Source organism: Bacidia gigantensis, assembly GCF_019456465.1.
Source record: "Bacidia gigantensis strain McMullin 20006 chromosome Unknown contig_246, whole genome shotgun sequence".
NCBI classification, from domain to species: domain Eukaryota; kingdom Fungi; phylum Ascomycota; class Lecanoromycetes; order Lecanorales; family Ramalinaceae; genus Bacidia; species Bacidia gigantensis.
Genome location: NW_025408602.1, coordinates 1705277 through 1722984, shown reverse-complemented (window position 1 = coordinate 1722984; position 17708 = coordinate 1705277). Strand labels below are relative to the sequence as shown.

At 50.2% G+C, this 17708-nt stretch overlaps 5 protein-coding genes across 5 annotated transcripts; 2 read left to right on the top strand and 3 right to left on the bottom strand.

Annotated features, from left to right (window-relative positions):
• Window positions 1-704: 704 nt before the first annotated feature.
• Window positions 705-1721, bottom strand: KY384_006186 (uncharacterized protein; the record flags this gene model as incomplete). The annotated part of the gene is made up of 1 exon (XM_044814682.1): window positions 705-1721. One exon carries the CDS (start codon window positions 1719-1721, stop codon window positions 705-707), a length of 1017 nt encoding a protein of 338 aa, XP_044668832.1.
• Window positions 1722-2726: 1005 nt separating this feature from the next.
• KY384_006185 (uncharacterized protein) lies at window positions 2727-5056 on the top strand (the record flags this gene model as incomplete). The annotated part of the gene is made up of 2 exons (XM_044814681.1): window positions 2727-4412; window positions 4460-5056. 2 exons carry the CDS (start codon window positions 2727-2729, stop codon window positions 5054-5056), a joined length of 2283 nt encoding a protein of 760 aa, XP_044668831.1.
• Window positions 5057-6021: 965 nt separating this feature from the next.
• KY384_006184 (uncharacterized protein) lies at window positions 6022-7684 on the top strand (the record flags this gene model as incomplete). The annotated part of the gene is made up of 2 exons (XM_044814680.1): window positions 6022-6224; window positions 6274-7684. The coding sequence occupies 2 exons, from the start codon at window positions 6022-6024 to the stop codon at window positions 7682-7684; spliced, it is 1614 nt and encodes a 537-aa protein (XP_044668830.1).
• Window positions 7685-8426: 742 nt separating this feature from the next.
• Window positions 8427-13721, bottom strand: KY384_006183 (uncharacterized protein; the record flags this gene model as incomplete). Its single annotated transcript, XM_044814679.1, has 3 exons — window positions 8427-8597; window positions 8659-10284; window positions 10332-13721. 3 exons carry the CDS (start codon window positions 13719-13721, stop codon window positions 8427-8429), a joined length of 5187 nt encoding a protein of 1728 aa, XP_044668829.1.
• A 1349-nt stretch (window positions 13722-15070) lies between these two features.
• Window positions 15071-16304, bottom strand: KY384_006182 (uncharacterized protein; the record flags this gene model as incomplete). Its single annotated transcript, XM_044814678.1, has 3 exons — window positions 15071-15568; window positions 15617-16037; window positions 16084-16304. The coding sequence occupies 3 exons, from the start codon at window positions 16302-16304 to the stop codon at window positions 15071-15073; spliced, it is 1140 nt and encodes a 379-aa protein (XP_044668828.1).
• Between the last annotated feature and the right edge of the window lie 1404 nt (window positions 16305-17708).

Here is a 17708-nt window from a genome sequence, read left to right as displayed (position 1 = left end):
TCAAGAATCAAGACTTCTCTGCACATATAGGTCATTATCGGCTTATGGATCGCGGGTGCTAAGCCCGAACGAGTGGCCATGCGAGATCTTATCAAGAGATCATGAAAAACTTTTGCACTTGAATGTTCATGTTGAATAGTTATGAATGTGATTTTTCCTATCCATCACATTCGCATCTCAAGAGTGCACACGGAGCTGTCTTTGTGGTACCTCTGGAGATCTGCAACTTTTGACCCGGCGCGTACCTGTCGGAAGCAAGAATTGGCCACCAACCAAGCCGATTTCAAGGCACTGTAATATCAGGGTGAGAATCCTGTACGTAAGCAGCATGAGGCTTTGGCGATGATTCGTTTTTTGACAAATTTATCTCTTGGATTTCATGATCGATAAGATGATGACTGGCACGGCGTAGAAATGGGTGGTTGGGCATATTGATTATCCATAGCGAAGGATCTCACCACAGTGAAGCCGTATAAACCTGAAGACTTTATTCCTATGAGAAACGAGATCTCTGAAACATGGGAGTAGATTTAGATTTTGGATGCAAGAAATGAGACAAGTGGTCGAAACTTACTGGTGAGATAAATGGTCAAAATCGTCAGAGATCATTGGCAATGTATATGAGCTTGAATGCTCAAGGATCAAGCAAAGTGGCCTCGTCCGTCAGGACAGGATAGAAAAGAAGGCCTCGGGCTTACTTGCTGTTATCTTTTCGCGCTGAATTTCTTAGGTGAAATTCTGCTCAGCATGTCCAAGATCGCAGAATGAACAATGCCACGACTTTCTGCCTCGACCGTGACGTCGCTCGAGTCGAGTGTTTCTTGTTGAACGTCTGAGAATTTGCGTCGTGAGCCAGCAGGCCTATGATTGGCGATGAGAGGGGGCCAAACAATTGCACAGTTGTGTGTCTCGCAGAATGAACTTATATGCAAATCGTAGGCTTCACTGAGGTCCAGACTGAAACCAAGCAACATTCTTGCGCTTTCCAATGTTACTGCATATCCCCAAGTGCAAGCTAAGCCTCCGTCTGCGTACCAGAGTGCATGCCGCCGACCATCAAGGTCATCGTACCACAGAGTACCATTTGGAGCAGGCGGATTCGCACATGTACCAAGCCACAGCATATCCCAGGCCGGACCATATGGACTTTGAACTGATGACGAGGACGACAGCTGTGTTAAAGAATCGACAGGAGCTGTGAGATTCTGTAGGTGACGCGCGTAGTCCACAAGTTGACTTTTGAAAGACACATCCCAATCCACGTCATCCTCTATAATCAGAGCGGTGCTGTAGCCTGTCTCTACGACATGTCGTAAGGCGTTGACGTGCGATCGCCACAAGCCTAGTTCTCCAGAAGTGCTTTGCGTGCCACTGGTGTTCCAATGCGATGGCCACGCTTTCTCGTCCATTTCGGTGCCTCGGACAGCGTTCTGCCAATTGAGGTGGACACCCTGGTATGAGCTCATCAAGGTCAGAAGATCTCGACGATCTGTCCGTGCTGCGAGATTAATGGCAATAATACTTTCAAATCCAAGTGTTGTATTCGTGACTTGGTTTTCGATAGCAACGGATTCGCTCAGAGAGTCGTTCGAGAATCGAGCGGCCTGCTGATGAAATGAAGAGTTTCTATTATCCCATACGTAGTTGATCAGTATGAGTGAGACACTGAGGCTAAGAGCTAGGATTCCGATCCGATGAAGTCGTTGAATCCGAAATTTCATCGATTGCCGATAATACATCATATGTGGAAGTTCTCCGCAGGGGACTTGTGAACAGCAAAATGGAGCTCCAAAAGGTTCATGTAGCTATCTTTCCCTCCCAATACGGCACGTATGATTCTTCGCGACACAGACTATCAACAGGCTCTAACAAGCTGGAGAGACGCATTGCTGTGAATGGCTTGCACAGCGACATAGTTGTGCGGCTACTCTCCCTGCTGCTTCACTATGAGTTCCAAGATGTTTGGCGCTGAGAAAAGTGCCTTGCAAGGCTGTATAGTTGCAATCATGCTGAATCCCAGCATCAAATTTTGCGAACATCCAAATGTTTTGGCAGCCAAGCCAGGCCTTTGGAATATATATTCGCACAGCTGCTACAGAGCATGATTGCATTTCGAGTTCTTGGGTGCTGCCCTTCTGCTCTCTGAGTGTTACGAGGCCCCGGAGGCTGAGCATCCTGAGGGGCGGACTTGGCGGAGAGGGAGATTTGAATGATGACCAATCATCTGCCGAAGATCGTTATTTCACCCTGCCGTTGCCCCATCCGTCCTAGTGCCGTTGCGCTCTCTCCCCTACATTCCGTCTTCCGTTCCTTTCAGGGAAAACATCCACCTCCACCTACTTCCATCATCACCCACCGTCCTTGACCGACCCTCACTTCACCATCTTTTCCACATCGCACCGATGGTTGGACTGAGTTGAGCCTATTTTCATAATCTATAGCAACTTCCTGCTTGGTCAGCTGTCGTGTTTCAGCTTGCCACCCATTCGTTTCTCCTACTCGGCCAACTCGTTCGATTCCTCGTACTTCGAAACACAATACTCAACACCTGTACTGTCGTTCTCACTGTCGGATCACTCTCACGACCGTATATAGGAGTCATAATATATCATAATCAAAGAGGAGGACCTGGTCGCATTCCATCCTGCATCCAGCTTGCGAGGCAAATAGAGGAGTCGGCGGCTTTAATCGCCCTTGTCAGACTGTGACTTAGCAACAACCACAACATGCGATTATCGCTATTTTCGCGGCCAACATGGCTATCTATCGCTCTTTTGTCATCACTCTTCCACCTTACGTTCGCCGAGAAATTAATTGAATCGAAATCCTTGAATCCATGTCAGGACAATTCCGACTTTACCGCTACCTTATTCAATGTCGCCTTCACTCCGGATAACAACAGTCTGGCTTTTGATGTGGTGGGAGCCTCGACCATATCTGGCTTTGTCGTTGCAGAATTAGATGTCATCGCATATGGATTCCAGGCACTCAAAGAGACCATCGACCCATGTAATTCACAACTTCAAGGCATGTGTCCCATGAACCCCGGTCAGATCAATATCGAGTCAAATATCAATATTCCCGATGACGTTCTCTCCAGAGTGCCTAGTATCGCATATGGTGTCCCTGATTTGGACGGTGTGGTCAGGATCTATATCAAGGCTCGAGACACAGGCGAGAACTTGGCTTGTGTGGAAGCGGAATTGTCAAATGGAAAAACTGTCGATCAGAAAGCAGTGGGTTGGACAACAGCCATTATTGCTGGTCTGGCCTTGCTGGCGTCCGCCGTTACTTCTGGTTTAGGCCATTCGAATACCGCTGCTCACGTTGCAGCCAACGCGTTGTCTTTGTTTGGCTACTTTCAAGCGCAAGCAATTATTGGTTTGACAGCCGTCGACCTTCCGCCGGTCGTTGCATCTTGGACCCAGAATTTCCAATGGACGATGGGCATTGTAAGAGTCGGATTCTTACAGAAGCTGTGCACTTGGTATCAACGATCTACTGGAGGAACACCTTCCTCTATCCTATCCAATTTGCAAAAGGCATCCGTCGAAGTACAAAAAAGGTCCCTTGGAAAGCGCTCGATTGACACCACTCATCGATTGTTCATGCGGGCATACAACGAAATAGTAAAACGCGCGGGGTCAGACACAGGTTCGTCTGCGAAAGCCAAAACAGTTGTCGTAACGGGCATCGAGCGAGTTGGCTTTAGGGCGAAGATTGAGTCAACCAACATTTTCCTGACGGGATTGATTTTCTTCATCGTCTTCGTGGCCTTAACAGCTATTTGTGTTGCTCTCTTCAAAGCTTTTTGCGAAGGCGCGGTCAAAGCTGGTTGGTTCAAGGGCGACAAGTTCGAGGATTTCAGAACTGGCTGGAAGGTTGTCTTGAAGGGTATTCTCTTCCGCCTTGTGCTCATTGGCTATCCTCAAATCACCATTCTGTGCTTATGGGAGCTTACGCAGAGGGACTCTGCCGCCGAAGTCATTCTGGCCTTGTTCTTCTTCATCTCCATGACTCTAGCACTTGGGTGGGCGTCGCTCAAGGTGTGGCGGATTGCCAAACGATCGGTACAAATGCACAAGAACCCGGCCTACATTCTTTATTCAGACCCCTCTGCCCTCAACAAGTGGGGCTTCTTATATGTGCAATTTCGCGCAACCGCCTACTATTTCATCGTTCCGGTGCTTTGTTACATTCTGATCAAGGCAATCTTCATCGCTTTCGCCCAAGGGAGTGGCATTGCCCAGGCTATTGGCCTTCTCATCATAGAGGCCGGCTTTCTCATCGGTGTCAGCATTCTACGGCCATGGATGGACAAGAAGACGAACGCTTTCAACATTGCCATCGCGGCGATCAATCTGCTCAATGTCGTCTTCTTACTCATCTTCACCGAAGTTTTCAATCAACCTGTAAGTGCCCTAGCCAAGCCCAAGCTGAATTTGTACTTACTTCCCAGGGTATCGTCACCGGTGTCGTGGGCGTCATTTTCTTCGTCGCCAATGCTGCCTTCGCTCTAATTCTTCTACTTCTCGTCTTGATCGCTACTATCTACGCCTTTGTTTCGAAAAATCCCGACACTCGTTATCAGCCAATGCGTGATGATCGCGGTTCATTCATCAAATCCCAATCTCAATTGAATACAGAGCTTGATGCGCTTGGAGCCACCGCTCGTGGTGACAAAGCAGGCTTCTACGCACGTGATATTGACGGAGACTCGGGATCATTCTCCTCGGATGGTAAACACACCGGTGATGCCGCTGGGGTGCCACTCCCACCTTCAACTTCCCATTCAACACGAGAGCCCCCTCGCTCGCCAATTGACCCAAGCCACCAGTATCTCCCTAGCGACGGCGGCAATCGTCACATGTACAACAATGAAAACGTCAGCTCACGACCAGGGGCTGACATGCCGTTCCTCGGTAGCGATCGAAGGCCAGAATCATCGCCATACCGACGAGCGCCGTCGTCGCATTCGAGTAAAGGAGGTCACGCAGCCTACAGGCAACAGAACAATTCAAGTCCCTGGCAACGAGGAGCAGGCTACGACCATTGAAGAAATGTCTACGATTTGTGATGATAAAAATTGAACATCTACATATAATACATAGTTCGTATGCATGGCTGGCTCACAGCTGAGCAAGCAACGGCCTGTGGACCAGATCAACGCATTGCATTGGGAAGGGTCTTTTGGGAGGTCGTCGACTACAACGGTGAGTCGACATTGGAGAATGGGACGGTACTGTGGAACCGACCCTGGCGTTTCGATGCCGTCGACCGCTTTGTCGGGGCATAGGAACATCTTTGACGCTTAAGATAGATAATGTATATAGCTAAATGAGAACTTCAGTCGACGAATTTGCGATTTCACTCACTAGACTACGGCTTCATAGAGCCCTTTGCAGATTCGGAATTCATTATAGGTAGTAGCCTGAGGACGTACTCGAGCGTGACCAGCACACCGTTCGTCCATGTGACGTCCCAGCCAATCATAAATTGCCAGCTGTAACTTCTGAAATCCACCGTAAGGCTCACAATGCGGAACCCAAGGGCCATGTTGTTGTGCTGCAGTACCAGCGGTGGCGTTCAGCCACAAAGGAGACGGTAGGAGCAGAATCAAGATTTTCCCTAGGCAACAAGCATGAAGCTGTTCACGGCCAAGGCGCTTGCTACCATCAAGCATCGCTGGCTCACATCCGAGGGAATCCTGAGGGACCGTTGCAGCGTTAAGGCGTCCTGGAAAGGTAATTGGGCTGGGAAAGCGCCGGTGAGAGCACTGAACGATGCCATTTTAGGCGGGCCATTGGGTCCGAAGTCTAGAACACTGCCTGCTCAGCCTCTCCGATGCGAAATGGGATGAGGAAACAAATCGTGAATATATTTATGCTCCTGCCTCTGCTGTACGACTTCCCACACTGCCCATATAATTGTCGTACTATTCCAAGTATTATTTCTTCTTTTCTGAGAACTTGCTGACCACTTCCCCCAATTCTGATCGCGATCCTTGGCTCGTGAAACAACATGGCACCAGCCACACCTCTCTTCCTGAGCTTCCTAACCGCTTGTACATTCCTTGACTCCGCTACCGCCCTCTTTCAACAGCGAGCACCGAAGGTCCTTGGTGCTGGGTTCGAAAAATCAAGAGTTCAGAAGGATGACACATCATTACGACTACTACGGCGTCAAAACCCTGTCGCCGTCGATGTCGACAATTATGACATTGCGTAGGCTTCACGCTTCCTTTTCATTTTACCCACACTTACAAGTCCTCAGGTATATCATCAATATCACAATCGGAACACCACCACAAAAGTTCTCAGTCCAAATTGATACCGGCAGCTCAGACCTCTGGGTCCCATCGGTAGATTCAGTCACCTGCCAAACGAACCAAGAGGGATGCCAGACTTTCGGCGCCTTCGACTACTCCTCCTCCTCTTCTGCAAAAACAGTGGCCAAAGATGCCTTTCAAATATCTTACCAAGACAATAGCGCCGTCACAGGTGACTATATCAACGAAACTGTCACAGTGGGCCAGGCAGAGGTTAAGCAATTGACCATGGGTCTGGCAACCGACGCCGACCGCGCTCTTGGCATCCTTGGAATAGGCTACGGCGCCGGCGAGACCGCAGCAGCCAACGTCGACTCCAGCCTCGTTTACCCAAACATCGTCCAACAGCTGTCCGACCAAGGCATAATCGGCTCCACAGCCTACAGCCTCTGGCTCAACGACCTCGAATCCCTCAGCGGCAATATACTCTTCGGCGGCGTCGACACCGCCAAATACACCGAGCCCCTCACGGCACTCCCCGTGCAAAAAGGCCCCAACAACACATTCATCGACTTCACCATCGCCCTTACCTCCGTCTCCCTTACCGACGCCGCCAACAAACAAGCCTACAGCGCCCCCAACCTCGCCCTCCCCGTAATACTCGACTCCGGTACCACCAACACCTACCTCCCCAACGACATCGCCAACGCCATCATCGACGGCGTAGGCGCCATCAACGACCCAACCCTCGGCCTGATTGTCCCCTGCGCTCTCTCCGCCTCCCCAGCAAAATTCACCTTCACATTCGGCGGCACTGACGGCCCCTCCATCTCCGTCGAGTTCTCCCAATTCGTCACCCCAATATCCCTCCCAGACGGAAGCACACCCGAATTCTCCGACAACTCCGGCGACGTGTGCGGGTTCGGCCTTCTCCCCTCCGGCGCCGCGGACGCCCCAATCCTACTAGGCGACACATTCCTGCGCTCCGCCTACGTAGTCTACGACCTAGCAAATAACGAGATCGCGATCGCACAGACGAAATTCAACGCCACGGATTCGAACATCGTAGCGATTGACGGGAATAAGGACGTACCGGGTGTGACGGCCACGGCGACGCAGGTGGCGGTCACGCAGAGCTTCACGGGCCATCCGCTCGAGACGGATGTGAGGACTAAGACTGCGGGGAACGCGAAGCCGACGAAGGGGGGAAGAAGGGGAGCTTTGATTTGGGGGTCAAGGGCGTGGGAGGAGGGGCGGCAGCGAATGTGGGGCGTCCGAGTCTTTGGGCGACGGGCGTGGTGTGTGCGTTGTCGTTGGTGGTGGGGAGTGGGTTGGTTTTTGTGCGTTAGAATGGGGTCGCGTGGTGGGCACGATTTTGGGGATGGGGATGGCAATGTTGCAGTCACGAGTACATGAAGACTTCATTTTCGAGCGAGCATGGCGCTACAGCGGATATCATCTATCCTATTGCAGCGAAAAGAACGACAGTACCATATTTTTTACATGCCCTGTTGTAAATATCCTTACCTAACGACCTCAAAATCTTACTACGTTACCATTACCTTACTACCCAAAAGTCTCAACAGCGAGGGACCAAACTCTCGGAGACGAAAAGTGGTACAGGGTAGTAAATGCAAGCAAGGCACGCTTTATAACACGAAGGGAGAGAGGGGTGGATTCAGCCAAGCCAGATTATGGTATAAATACTTTCCACCATTCATGGTGACGGGGTCCATCCTTATCAAATCGAAATAAATTACCTGGCTGATCAGAAGGCTGTTTTGCCATGCCATCGCTCTCATATCCCATCCTCAATCTCATCACATATCACATGATATTTTCCATTCCCTTCCCTTCCTTCCTTTCTTTCCGTATAGCTCCTAACCACATGTCTTTTTGTTTTTCAAATTACATTCCCCCTTTCAAACAAATCTCATATGTATTTGGCAGAATACACCACAATATGCACGCACGCCTGCTTCTCTCATGGGAAAATGAATTGTTACACAATCAATCAATGATAATGATGCACCAAACCATCTCCCCCGCCCATTCCCCGGCCCCATCGATTGCTCGATCTCAATCTTAGTCTTGCAAAGACATGTCGTTGCGCTCATCACAACATCATATTCAAGGAGAAAAAAAGATATGCATATGCTCAAAAAGCCTCAGTGGCTTCTGCTTCTGGGTTCGGGCTGCCTCGATAACGGTTCCGTCTCAATCCATCTTTGTCTGGGCTGTAGCTCCCGGACGTAGAGATCGGTCGGGGCCCAGTAGGTTTACGCTGGGGTGGAGCCGTGCCTTTTGAAGATGCTGGGGATCTTTTGGCCTGTACAGAGTATGTCAGCCCTTCCATGCTCGGATGTTATAAATTAGAGGGATCAAATTACCTCGTCAGCAGCGCTCCCACCGCTCCACCGCTGCTCAGGTCCCAGATGTTCTTGACTCTCCCGCAATGGACTCGCAAAGTGCGGTCTGTTATCCTTAACGCCGAGTTTCGGCGGCCTCGCTGGCCCAGCGCTCGTGTTAGGTGAAGATGGCACAAGCGGCCCGTCGTCTTTGACCTTAGGAGGGCGCGGAGGCGCAGGAGCAGAGACTTGTTCCGACGCAGAACGAATGGAGTCTCCGGAGGAGGAGATTGGGGATAAATGACCACCACCACCCATGCTGTACCTATTGTTGGTACCAGGCATGAAGCGGGAGAGAGCTGGGTCAGAGCCAAAAGTGTCAGATGTTGGCGAGATAGGAGAGCGTGAATGTGCATGAGAGCCGTAATTCTGGGCTTCAGATTCGAGGTGGTTTTGGTAACGGCGCGTGGGTCCCGGACGAGGTTGAGGGTGCTGCAGATTCATGGAGTCCCGATGAGCTTGGTACTTGGGGTCTTCTGAGACTTGAGATGGGACAAGTGGCGACGGCGGTCGACTGTCTTGCTCATCTTCTTCGTCAAGTTGGTCGTGTTCATCATGCTGGTCTTCTCCGACCGAATCATCACGATCCATACGATCTTCACCTCGAGGGTCATAGTGGTCATTGCTGTCATAGACTGGGAGGTCGCCGGAGCGAGATGCTTCACTAAGTGGACGCTCTTTTCCATTGCTTTTGCGGAAATTGTCGCCGAATGAGGATGCTGTAGTCCTGGACCATCGCGAGACTTTGGGAAAAATGGAGGAGCTGATGGACTTATGTTTATTGCTTTTGTCTGTGCTTGACTTTGGAGTATTCTCTACCGACTTTGTAGTTGCTGCCGCTGCTTGTAGTTGATGCTGAGGCGGAGTAGCCAGAGGGTCTGAACCAGGGTGGGGTCGTTCTCTTGTCGGAGTGAGTAATTGCTCGTTGTTCTCAAACTGGTGGTCTAGGACATTTTGTTCGTGATCTTCTAGCTCCTCATCTGCCTCAAGAACGGTACTGACACGATTATTTGACGCTTGACGATCCCGCATCTCTTGTACGGCGCTTGGGCCTCGTGATGGCGAGCCAGAGAAATATCCAGAGAATTGGCCAGAGGTTAAGCCCGCGGTAGCTTGCACAGGTATAGACTCTGGGTCAGCTGCCCTGAGCTTATCGTACGAGCCCAAGGTATCTGTCCTTGACGGTCCTCTGGATGGACCTGTTGAGGGCTCCAATGACGGCTGGAAATTTTGAGTGGTTTTCAAGGTAGCAACTTCCTCAAGCAAATGATTCAGCATATGCTGAACCTTTTCCATGTCATTCTGGCTTCGACCTCCAAGGCCTCTTATTGCCCGTCTAAGGACATTCTGCTTCTTTGTGGCCGTTTCCTCTTCATCAGCAGAGTTCCTTCTCGTAAAATTCGGAGGCGGTGGTCGCGGGCCCCCAATGATCAGCTTCTGAATGGTTCGATCATGCTGCTTGTTGTTTGCATCATTAAGTATGTCGCCTTGCTCAGAAACGAACTTCTTCATCTCCTCGAACGAATTGCGCATTTCTGCAGCACTTCGAACAAGTGTGACGAGTATCTCCGTATCTCTAGCGTTCCGCTGGGCGTCCCTAACAGTAAGCTATAGAAGTCAGCTATATACAACGTTTAGGCATCATCGAGGCTTACGTGGTCCATCAGGGCTACGATGTCTTTCGATTGGATCCGATCTAGCCCATTTCCTGTAGCGCTGTCGTAAAGTGGGGACCCTCCTCCATTCACAAGGCCTGAATTGGTGCTCAAATGTCCTGAGTGTCCTGTGAAAGGATCGTCAATATCTAGTCCACCGTCATCAAATGAACGAGCATCTTTGAACGCGACTTCCGGGCTTTGGACGCCTTTCCGCGCATCGGTGAAGTATCCCTCGTCTTTAGGAGCACTACCTCGCCCATCCATGAACGAATCTCCATCTTCAACTTGCGGCTGATAACTATCTTTCACAGACCAGTCTCGAGATCTTGGCTTATTGTTCAAAGCAGCGTTTCCCGCCGCGATATCTGCGACATTCAAGAACCTTGTTGCTGCATCTTCTAGACTTTGATGAGCGCTAGATTTGTGTGAGCCACCGTAACCCTGCTGAAGCTGAGGTGGCGTCTCTTTGTATGGCCAATGGTCTCTATTGCCTGACGGGGACCCTGCCATAGGGCCTTGAATGATTGACGGATTTGTGGTCACATCAGAATCAGAGTTCATTCCAGGTACAAATTCGGGCAAGGGGTCATCAGCAATAGGCAAGCCACTAGCACCCATTTCAATCTTCTCGGAGCCTTCGGATCGAGCGAGACTCTGGCGAGGAGAAGGCTGAGCCGACTCGTCGCGTAGGAACGATTTCCTTTCATGATCGTCTTGCCGAAGGTTGTCCATTGACGTAACTTCTCGTGAGGCACTATATGTCGAATCTCTTGGACCTTCCTTGTTCGGCGATTCAATGAACGACCTGTCACCCTGTTTAGACTTTGCTGAGACAGTTGAGGTATCAAGCAATGACGCTACCGCAGACTCAACCGCAACCGGTGTCCCTCTGTAGTCTGCTGTTTTGCGAGCTACAACATCGTGGTGCTTTTGGCCTTCAGTCAACTTATCGAAAGCGATGTCGTTGCTATCGTCAGTATAGTTGGTCATGTGTCTATAGTCCACTGTGGGATCTCCATAGCTTTCCCCTCCGATAGACGAGCGAATCTGGTCATTCTTCTCATGTTCCTGCTGCAGCCATTCGTCAATCGAAGGATCCTTTCCGCTGTAATCTCCTCCAACATAATCAGAGTCGCGGAGTCCATGCTGGTCAAGGACGGCACGAGGAGACTCGAGGTGTATACCTTTGGGCCTGTTCGTCCGATCAAACGCAGCACTGGCCACAGACGTTTCTGACTGAAGAGAAGTAGCACTCTTCCTCCGTTGGGGCTCGACAAGGCTCTCTTGACGGCTTGACACACTCTGGATTGGACTCAGCGGATGACTTTCGTGCACATAGCTTTCCTCTTCATCGTATTGTGGGAAGTGTTGAGTAGGAGGGGTGGGCGAGCTAGTCATATGAGGACCTCCGAATATGCTAGCCTTTTCCCGCTTTGGGGAGACCCCTTCCTGGTGGACGTCTCGACCGCTCAGCGGACTCTCTTGCCGAAGATCTTCTCGGTGAAGATTACTATGGTGAGTGCTAGTGCCTTTCTGCAGGTTTGTCTGCCCCCTGGTTGGGGTCCTTGACCGAGGTGAGGATATTTCGCGCGGAGAGGCTCTTGCCATTTGTCGAACAGTGGCTTTCTGTACCTCAACGGCGGGCGACCTAGTCCCAGACGTCTCGTCTGATAAAATGGAATCTCTGGTTATCTCTGAGCTGTGCATGTCGCTCTGCATTGGCATAGGCGAAACACCGTGCTTTTTGAAAACGTCCTCACTCCCTGCAGCGCTTGTGCTACGGCTATGACTCTTGCTTTTGCGTCGTCGTCTACGTCCCTGGCTATCAAGAGTGGATTTTGAATCGCTGTGTTTCAGATCATGGTGATTGAGAGCGGCTGCCGTGAGGACACCACCTGCCATTCCAGCAGCGGCTGCCTCTCTCATACTGTGACCCTCTTTGCTCTTTCTTCGAGACGCGCTGCCTCCGTCATGAATCACAGTCTCTTCAGACACCTCTCGCTCGGATCTGCGCTCAAGGGGCGAACCCGATTTTCGTGATCGACGGCGTTCCTTGCTGCCCTTGACAGAATCTCCGGATAAAATCGTCCCTGGATCGTCACCGTCTTTGTGCAGCACAACTTTAGGTTTGTCGGCAACATCAGGGGCGCTTCTGTGAGACGAGAGCTTGCGTGACGTCTTTTCGCTGCTCCCAGATGTTACGCTGTCCTGCTCAAACTTTTGTCTAGTACTCTGGACTTTCTGCTCTCGCTTGATACTTTCTAATTCTGGCATAATGTAACGCTTGATGGCCTTTTCAACATGCTCCAAGAGTGCGGGATTAGTACTGACGGAAGATCTAGAAGCTCCAGATCTGAACGAGTACTGATCACCGGAGCGTCTTTGAGGGGAGAGCTGAGAATCGACCAGAACATTTGAATCATTGCCGCTTCGTGATCCTTCTTCATACTGGTGCGTTTTGCTCGGCCTTCGTCTTGAAGGCTGTATGGTGTTGGATTGCTCGCTGCTAGCGCTTCGGCTTCGTGAGCTCCTGCTGTGACGTCTATGCCTGCCACTACTGCCAGTTTGCGCAGCAATTTTCTCCATAGCCTTGTGTGCAATCCTCTCTCTGCTTCTTCCGCTTCTAGTCCGTGAAGGTGTCACAAGAGTATCTTTCGTGTTGACCATTGCCTCCCTACTTGTGCTTCGGCTTCTGTGCTTCGGTGTTGAAGTGGTATTTATCCTCACGGTGCCATGCTTCTCTTCAAGCATGCTGTCTGCGGGCATGGAAGAGATCTCGGACTGATTCTGCTGAATGAGTCGGTCTCTGTCGTCCGATAGCCCAGAAATGTCGCTGTCCACATCTTGACGCATGACTTCGATTTCAACTGGGGCCTGTCTTGGTGCTAGACTAGACTCTTCTGCTGCAGATGCGTAAGAGCTATTATCATCAGCGCTCTCGATGATCTGACCCTCGGGTGTCGCTTGAGGCCCCAAGGAGATATGACGAGTGTAGGAGGGTTTGCGACTACCTCTTGATTCCGAGACCGTAATGTGTTCGTTGGTATTTTTTATCTTGCGTGCAGCTGATGGTGTAACCTTGACCCTTACACTGGGTCTGGACTCTATCTTTGCCCCTTTTCCGCCCCCGTAGTATTCGATCAAGAGCGAGGTTTGTGACTGGTTGGAACTCTGCGTCAGCCTACTTTCTGTATCCCGCTTATTTTTCCTTCTCTTTGCAGGAATTGTGATCTCCCTGCCGTCCTCTGGAATGGTCCAGGAAGTTTTGTCGGTCCGGCGCGACACGTCTGTTGCAAGATCGACTTCGGTACTACTTTCGACGGGAGTTTGTTCCGTAGGCGAATCTGTCGGAGCTGGTAAATATGCTTTCCGAGTCCCAACTCCCATTGCGGTATCGAGGCTCAATTATGGAAGATAGAGTGCAAGCTCAAGGCTTTGATTATGATCATTGGTTGTATTAGCGGGCATGGGCGTAAGAGTGTCATCGATTTTTTGGAGGTGAAAGATTTAAGTGGTGGCAGGGGGAACTGGCGCTTTCGGTGAAGTGGCTGTAATGGTGTGCAAAGCAGTGAGGGTTGTAGCTTTACTGCGATTGCTAGCAAACCCAGGGTATGAGGCGGCGGACACTTTCCTGAGGGAAGTTCGGATCGGAGAAAAAGTGGCGTAGGGTGCGCAGACGAATATGGTGTTGATTATGCACTGCTGCTGCAATGCTCCACCGAGCAAATACGATCACTTTGCCTACGAACCAATCGGGATGGGTATGAACATGCAACGGCGACGAAGGGTCCACCGCAGCAGTCTTTCCAGTACCAAACAAACAAAAGAAATAGAACGGGTGAGGATTGTGAGAAATAGGGAAAGGGACAGACACTTTTCTTGGAGGCTGGAAGGCTGAATCTGGGGACAACAAAATAGAAGCGCGCTAAGAAGTGGGAGTGCTGTACGCCAGAACTGAGGAGGGTCATAGGTCGGCTTGTACTTCCCCAGAAAGCTGAGATCTTTATCGCTTGCAGGATACTGTACATGCATTGACCTCTAGAATCTGGCCTTTGGTTTTGTCCCTGCTATCTACTGGTACTTTCGTACATCCCTAATTTTGGTATCTGCCCCCCTGAAGTCTGCAGCTTTTCTGCGCCCCACCACCCCCTTGCGGCGGCATAATCGGAAAAACCAAGACTCATCAGTTTTCAGGGTCTCCTTGCCCACTTCGGCTCGCAATGACCATGTGCTATCCGTGAAGGTTGATGTGATTTGCTATGACATCCTCATGGCGGCAGTCTCCCCGCCGACGGGTAGCCTGATTGGCCCAATACTCCACTATTGCCAACGCATCACATCCTCGCGGCTGCCCATACAAACCGTCGAGTGTATCGAAGATTCTGATGCGTCGGTGGTTTGACGACATATTGATGCCTGACTGTAGCATTTGAAGGGGATAAATGTTGCTGTGTGGTAACTTTCTTCAACATTATCTTTGGACGTATACCAGTCATTACACTTATACGCTATGAATGGATCGTTTGCTCAAAAAATCCATGGGTATCATACGCTCGTAAACCGTGTGCCACCCGCACAAGACGCCTGATTTCCATCGCAAATCCTGCGTATCCAATTCGCAGAGTCGGGACACCCGATCAACACGGCAGGATCTGCTGGTGTGGAGTCCGCTCTCAGGAGAAACCGAGATCGTAAGTACTCGCTCATCCCGCCATTTAATCGCTGGTATCATCTACTCAATCCTCAAACCGATGACCGGATTGCCTGTGAGATTTGTGCGTTACGCTCGTTGCATTCGCAGTGTTGGCCACCTTTCCATGCCGGAGGTACTCTGCAATCTGTTCTGCAAGAGCATCCTGGACGGAAGGCGTTGGATGCAATGCATCCCACCAGAAGTAGTCCTTCAGCGCTATACCGCAATCCTCATCAAATGCGTCAATCTCTACCGCTCTTTTCCATTCCTCGTCATAAGCTGCACAGCGGTCATCTGTGATCTTGATATGACTCGTTTGTTGGTACACCGTGGGGTCGTCAAGACCTCGGTTGAAGAAATCGAAGGCGTCGAATTCCAATATCTTCGCTCCTCGAAGCATTCGTGTCGTTGTGATAGCCATTTCAGAAAGAGCTTGGTTCCATGTCGCAATGAACCTTGATATCTTATTCGTGCCACTAGGCGAACGGCCCATAGGGGGCACATTGACGATCATAATATTGCGGGCGCCATTGTCATAGAGCTTACAAGGTTAGCATCTGCGGAAGTCATACGCAGAGTCAATACATACTGTTTGCAGCATATCACTATACCTCTCTAGCATGCGCCGTTGTGTTTCTGACGTACGGCTTCCAGGCATCATTTCCAACAAGCGATTGTCATTGATCCCGAAGAACACTACGAAAAGGGAGGTCTCCGGTTTCCAGCTCGACTCTTCGGAATTGTCCTTGACGAAGGAAGGTATGAATATGCGCTCAACCTGTTCGACAAAGTCTGGGGGTACGACATTATTGTCGATTGTCTTATCGACAGAAGCTCCAGAAGTAGCGAAGCAGTAAGTCTTAATAGCACTATCGTTGTATGTCTCCGTTAAAAGCATTGGCCACCTGGGCCCGGTATGTTCCCAATAGAAAGGGGAATTGCCCATTGGCTTCTCTTCGGATGGTTGTTCTCCGACGACGTCAAAGCCGGTGTCTGAGTAAGAGTCGCCGCTGTGCTTGTTAGATGAATCAAAGCTACCAGACGCAAGGCTCTCACAATATGAACATGTTTTCCACGGTCTGCCATCCCGCCCAGCTATGGCCTGCCTGCCCTAACCCTTCCGGTTTATCGTGTGTTGCCTCGCAACAATCTACGATGCTGTTCACCTGCGCAAACGTCTGGTGTCGCGGCCTGATTCTGAAGAGGTAGAAAAGTGCAATGATAGCGCAGAATGCCAGTAAGATATGTTTCGGTGGGCGTCTTGATTTTGTGTCCATTGTGGACCATTTGGGTAATGCTCCAGTATGGTGATATGGTACGGAAATCATGGTGAGCTTTGAAGCACAAGGTACTCGTTCCTCTGTCAACTGCAAGGGGTTGGGCAAAGTAGACCCTTGGGGCAATAGCGCCCACTCCACGTCTGGGTTACGCAGAAATATTTGAAATTCACGCTACAGGCAACGGTTTTCCATAAACGCATCATTGGAAGGTTCCTACGGACTTTTATATCCATGGCAGGTAATTTAGCACTGTTTCCAACGTCAGATCCTAGTTCAAACGATGGCGTGGTCTCATGGCAAGCCTCCTTGTGCCTATTCCTTGTTGGTAAGACCATAATCCGGGAGTTTGAGACGGCACCGCCTTGTGGGCGAAGTGCGGGTTGTGTGGCACCTAAATTGTCAGGCAAGAATTATACCGACATTGACCTGGACAGATCCTCGTACGAAGAAACAACAAATAAAGGCAGCCTTTCTTACCATCAATTATCGTAAGGCGCATGGGAAAGCGTCGGATTTGCTCACGTGCTTGCACGAAAATGTTCGTGCGAATTTGCACGAGGGCTCATTTGGGACCTGGAAGCTGTCACGCCATCTAAACACGGGCTGCTTACTTCACTATTAGATCCCAATCCTGTGTTGGGCTGACGAGGCCCAGCACGAGGATTTCGGTTGTAGCTTAATTTGCTTAATTTTAAAAAAGAAGGTACAGGGGGAAGTAAGTAAAGCTTGACCAACTTGTTCCCTGTCCATGATGAGCCTGGCCCTAGGAGGTTCTAGGCTTCGGCAGAGTCGCCGAATGGCCCCCAAACATGTCGATCAACAAATTGGATATCCGATCTTATGCAGCCCGAATAAACAATCACGCATCCTTTGATCCTTTCAAACTCAAGTCAACGTTGGTGTAGGGAAAAAAGGCACAAAATCGAATAAAAGTCGCGAGGAAAGACAACAGCTTTTGCTAGTGCTTACCGCCTAGCCACCCCCACGAAGTTCGCTCATTCCTTCATCAAGTAACTGTCGCGGCTCAAACTCAGGCTCGACCGTTGTGGTTTCCGTGTGTGAGAAAGTCAAACTCATGACGGTCTCAAATCTGCCTTCTGATGTCTTGAGATCGCCGACAAGCTGATGGAGACATTTAGCCCTCTCAGCATCATCATTGGTAGAATGAGTCAAAAGCTACAACTCAAATTGTCATGATTCTTTCACTTCAACTCGCGAGTAGCTCAATTTTAAGTCCCAAGATTGGTCAGTCAAGGGGCAGATAGAGCACCTGAGAAAAAGCACGACAGTAAAGAGCATATATATATGACGATTTTCAAGGTTCGTCTCCTTGAATGTTCATGATCATGACCCTGCATGTATGCAATGCAATTGAGGTTCTCGTTCGCGCCATTATCATCC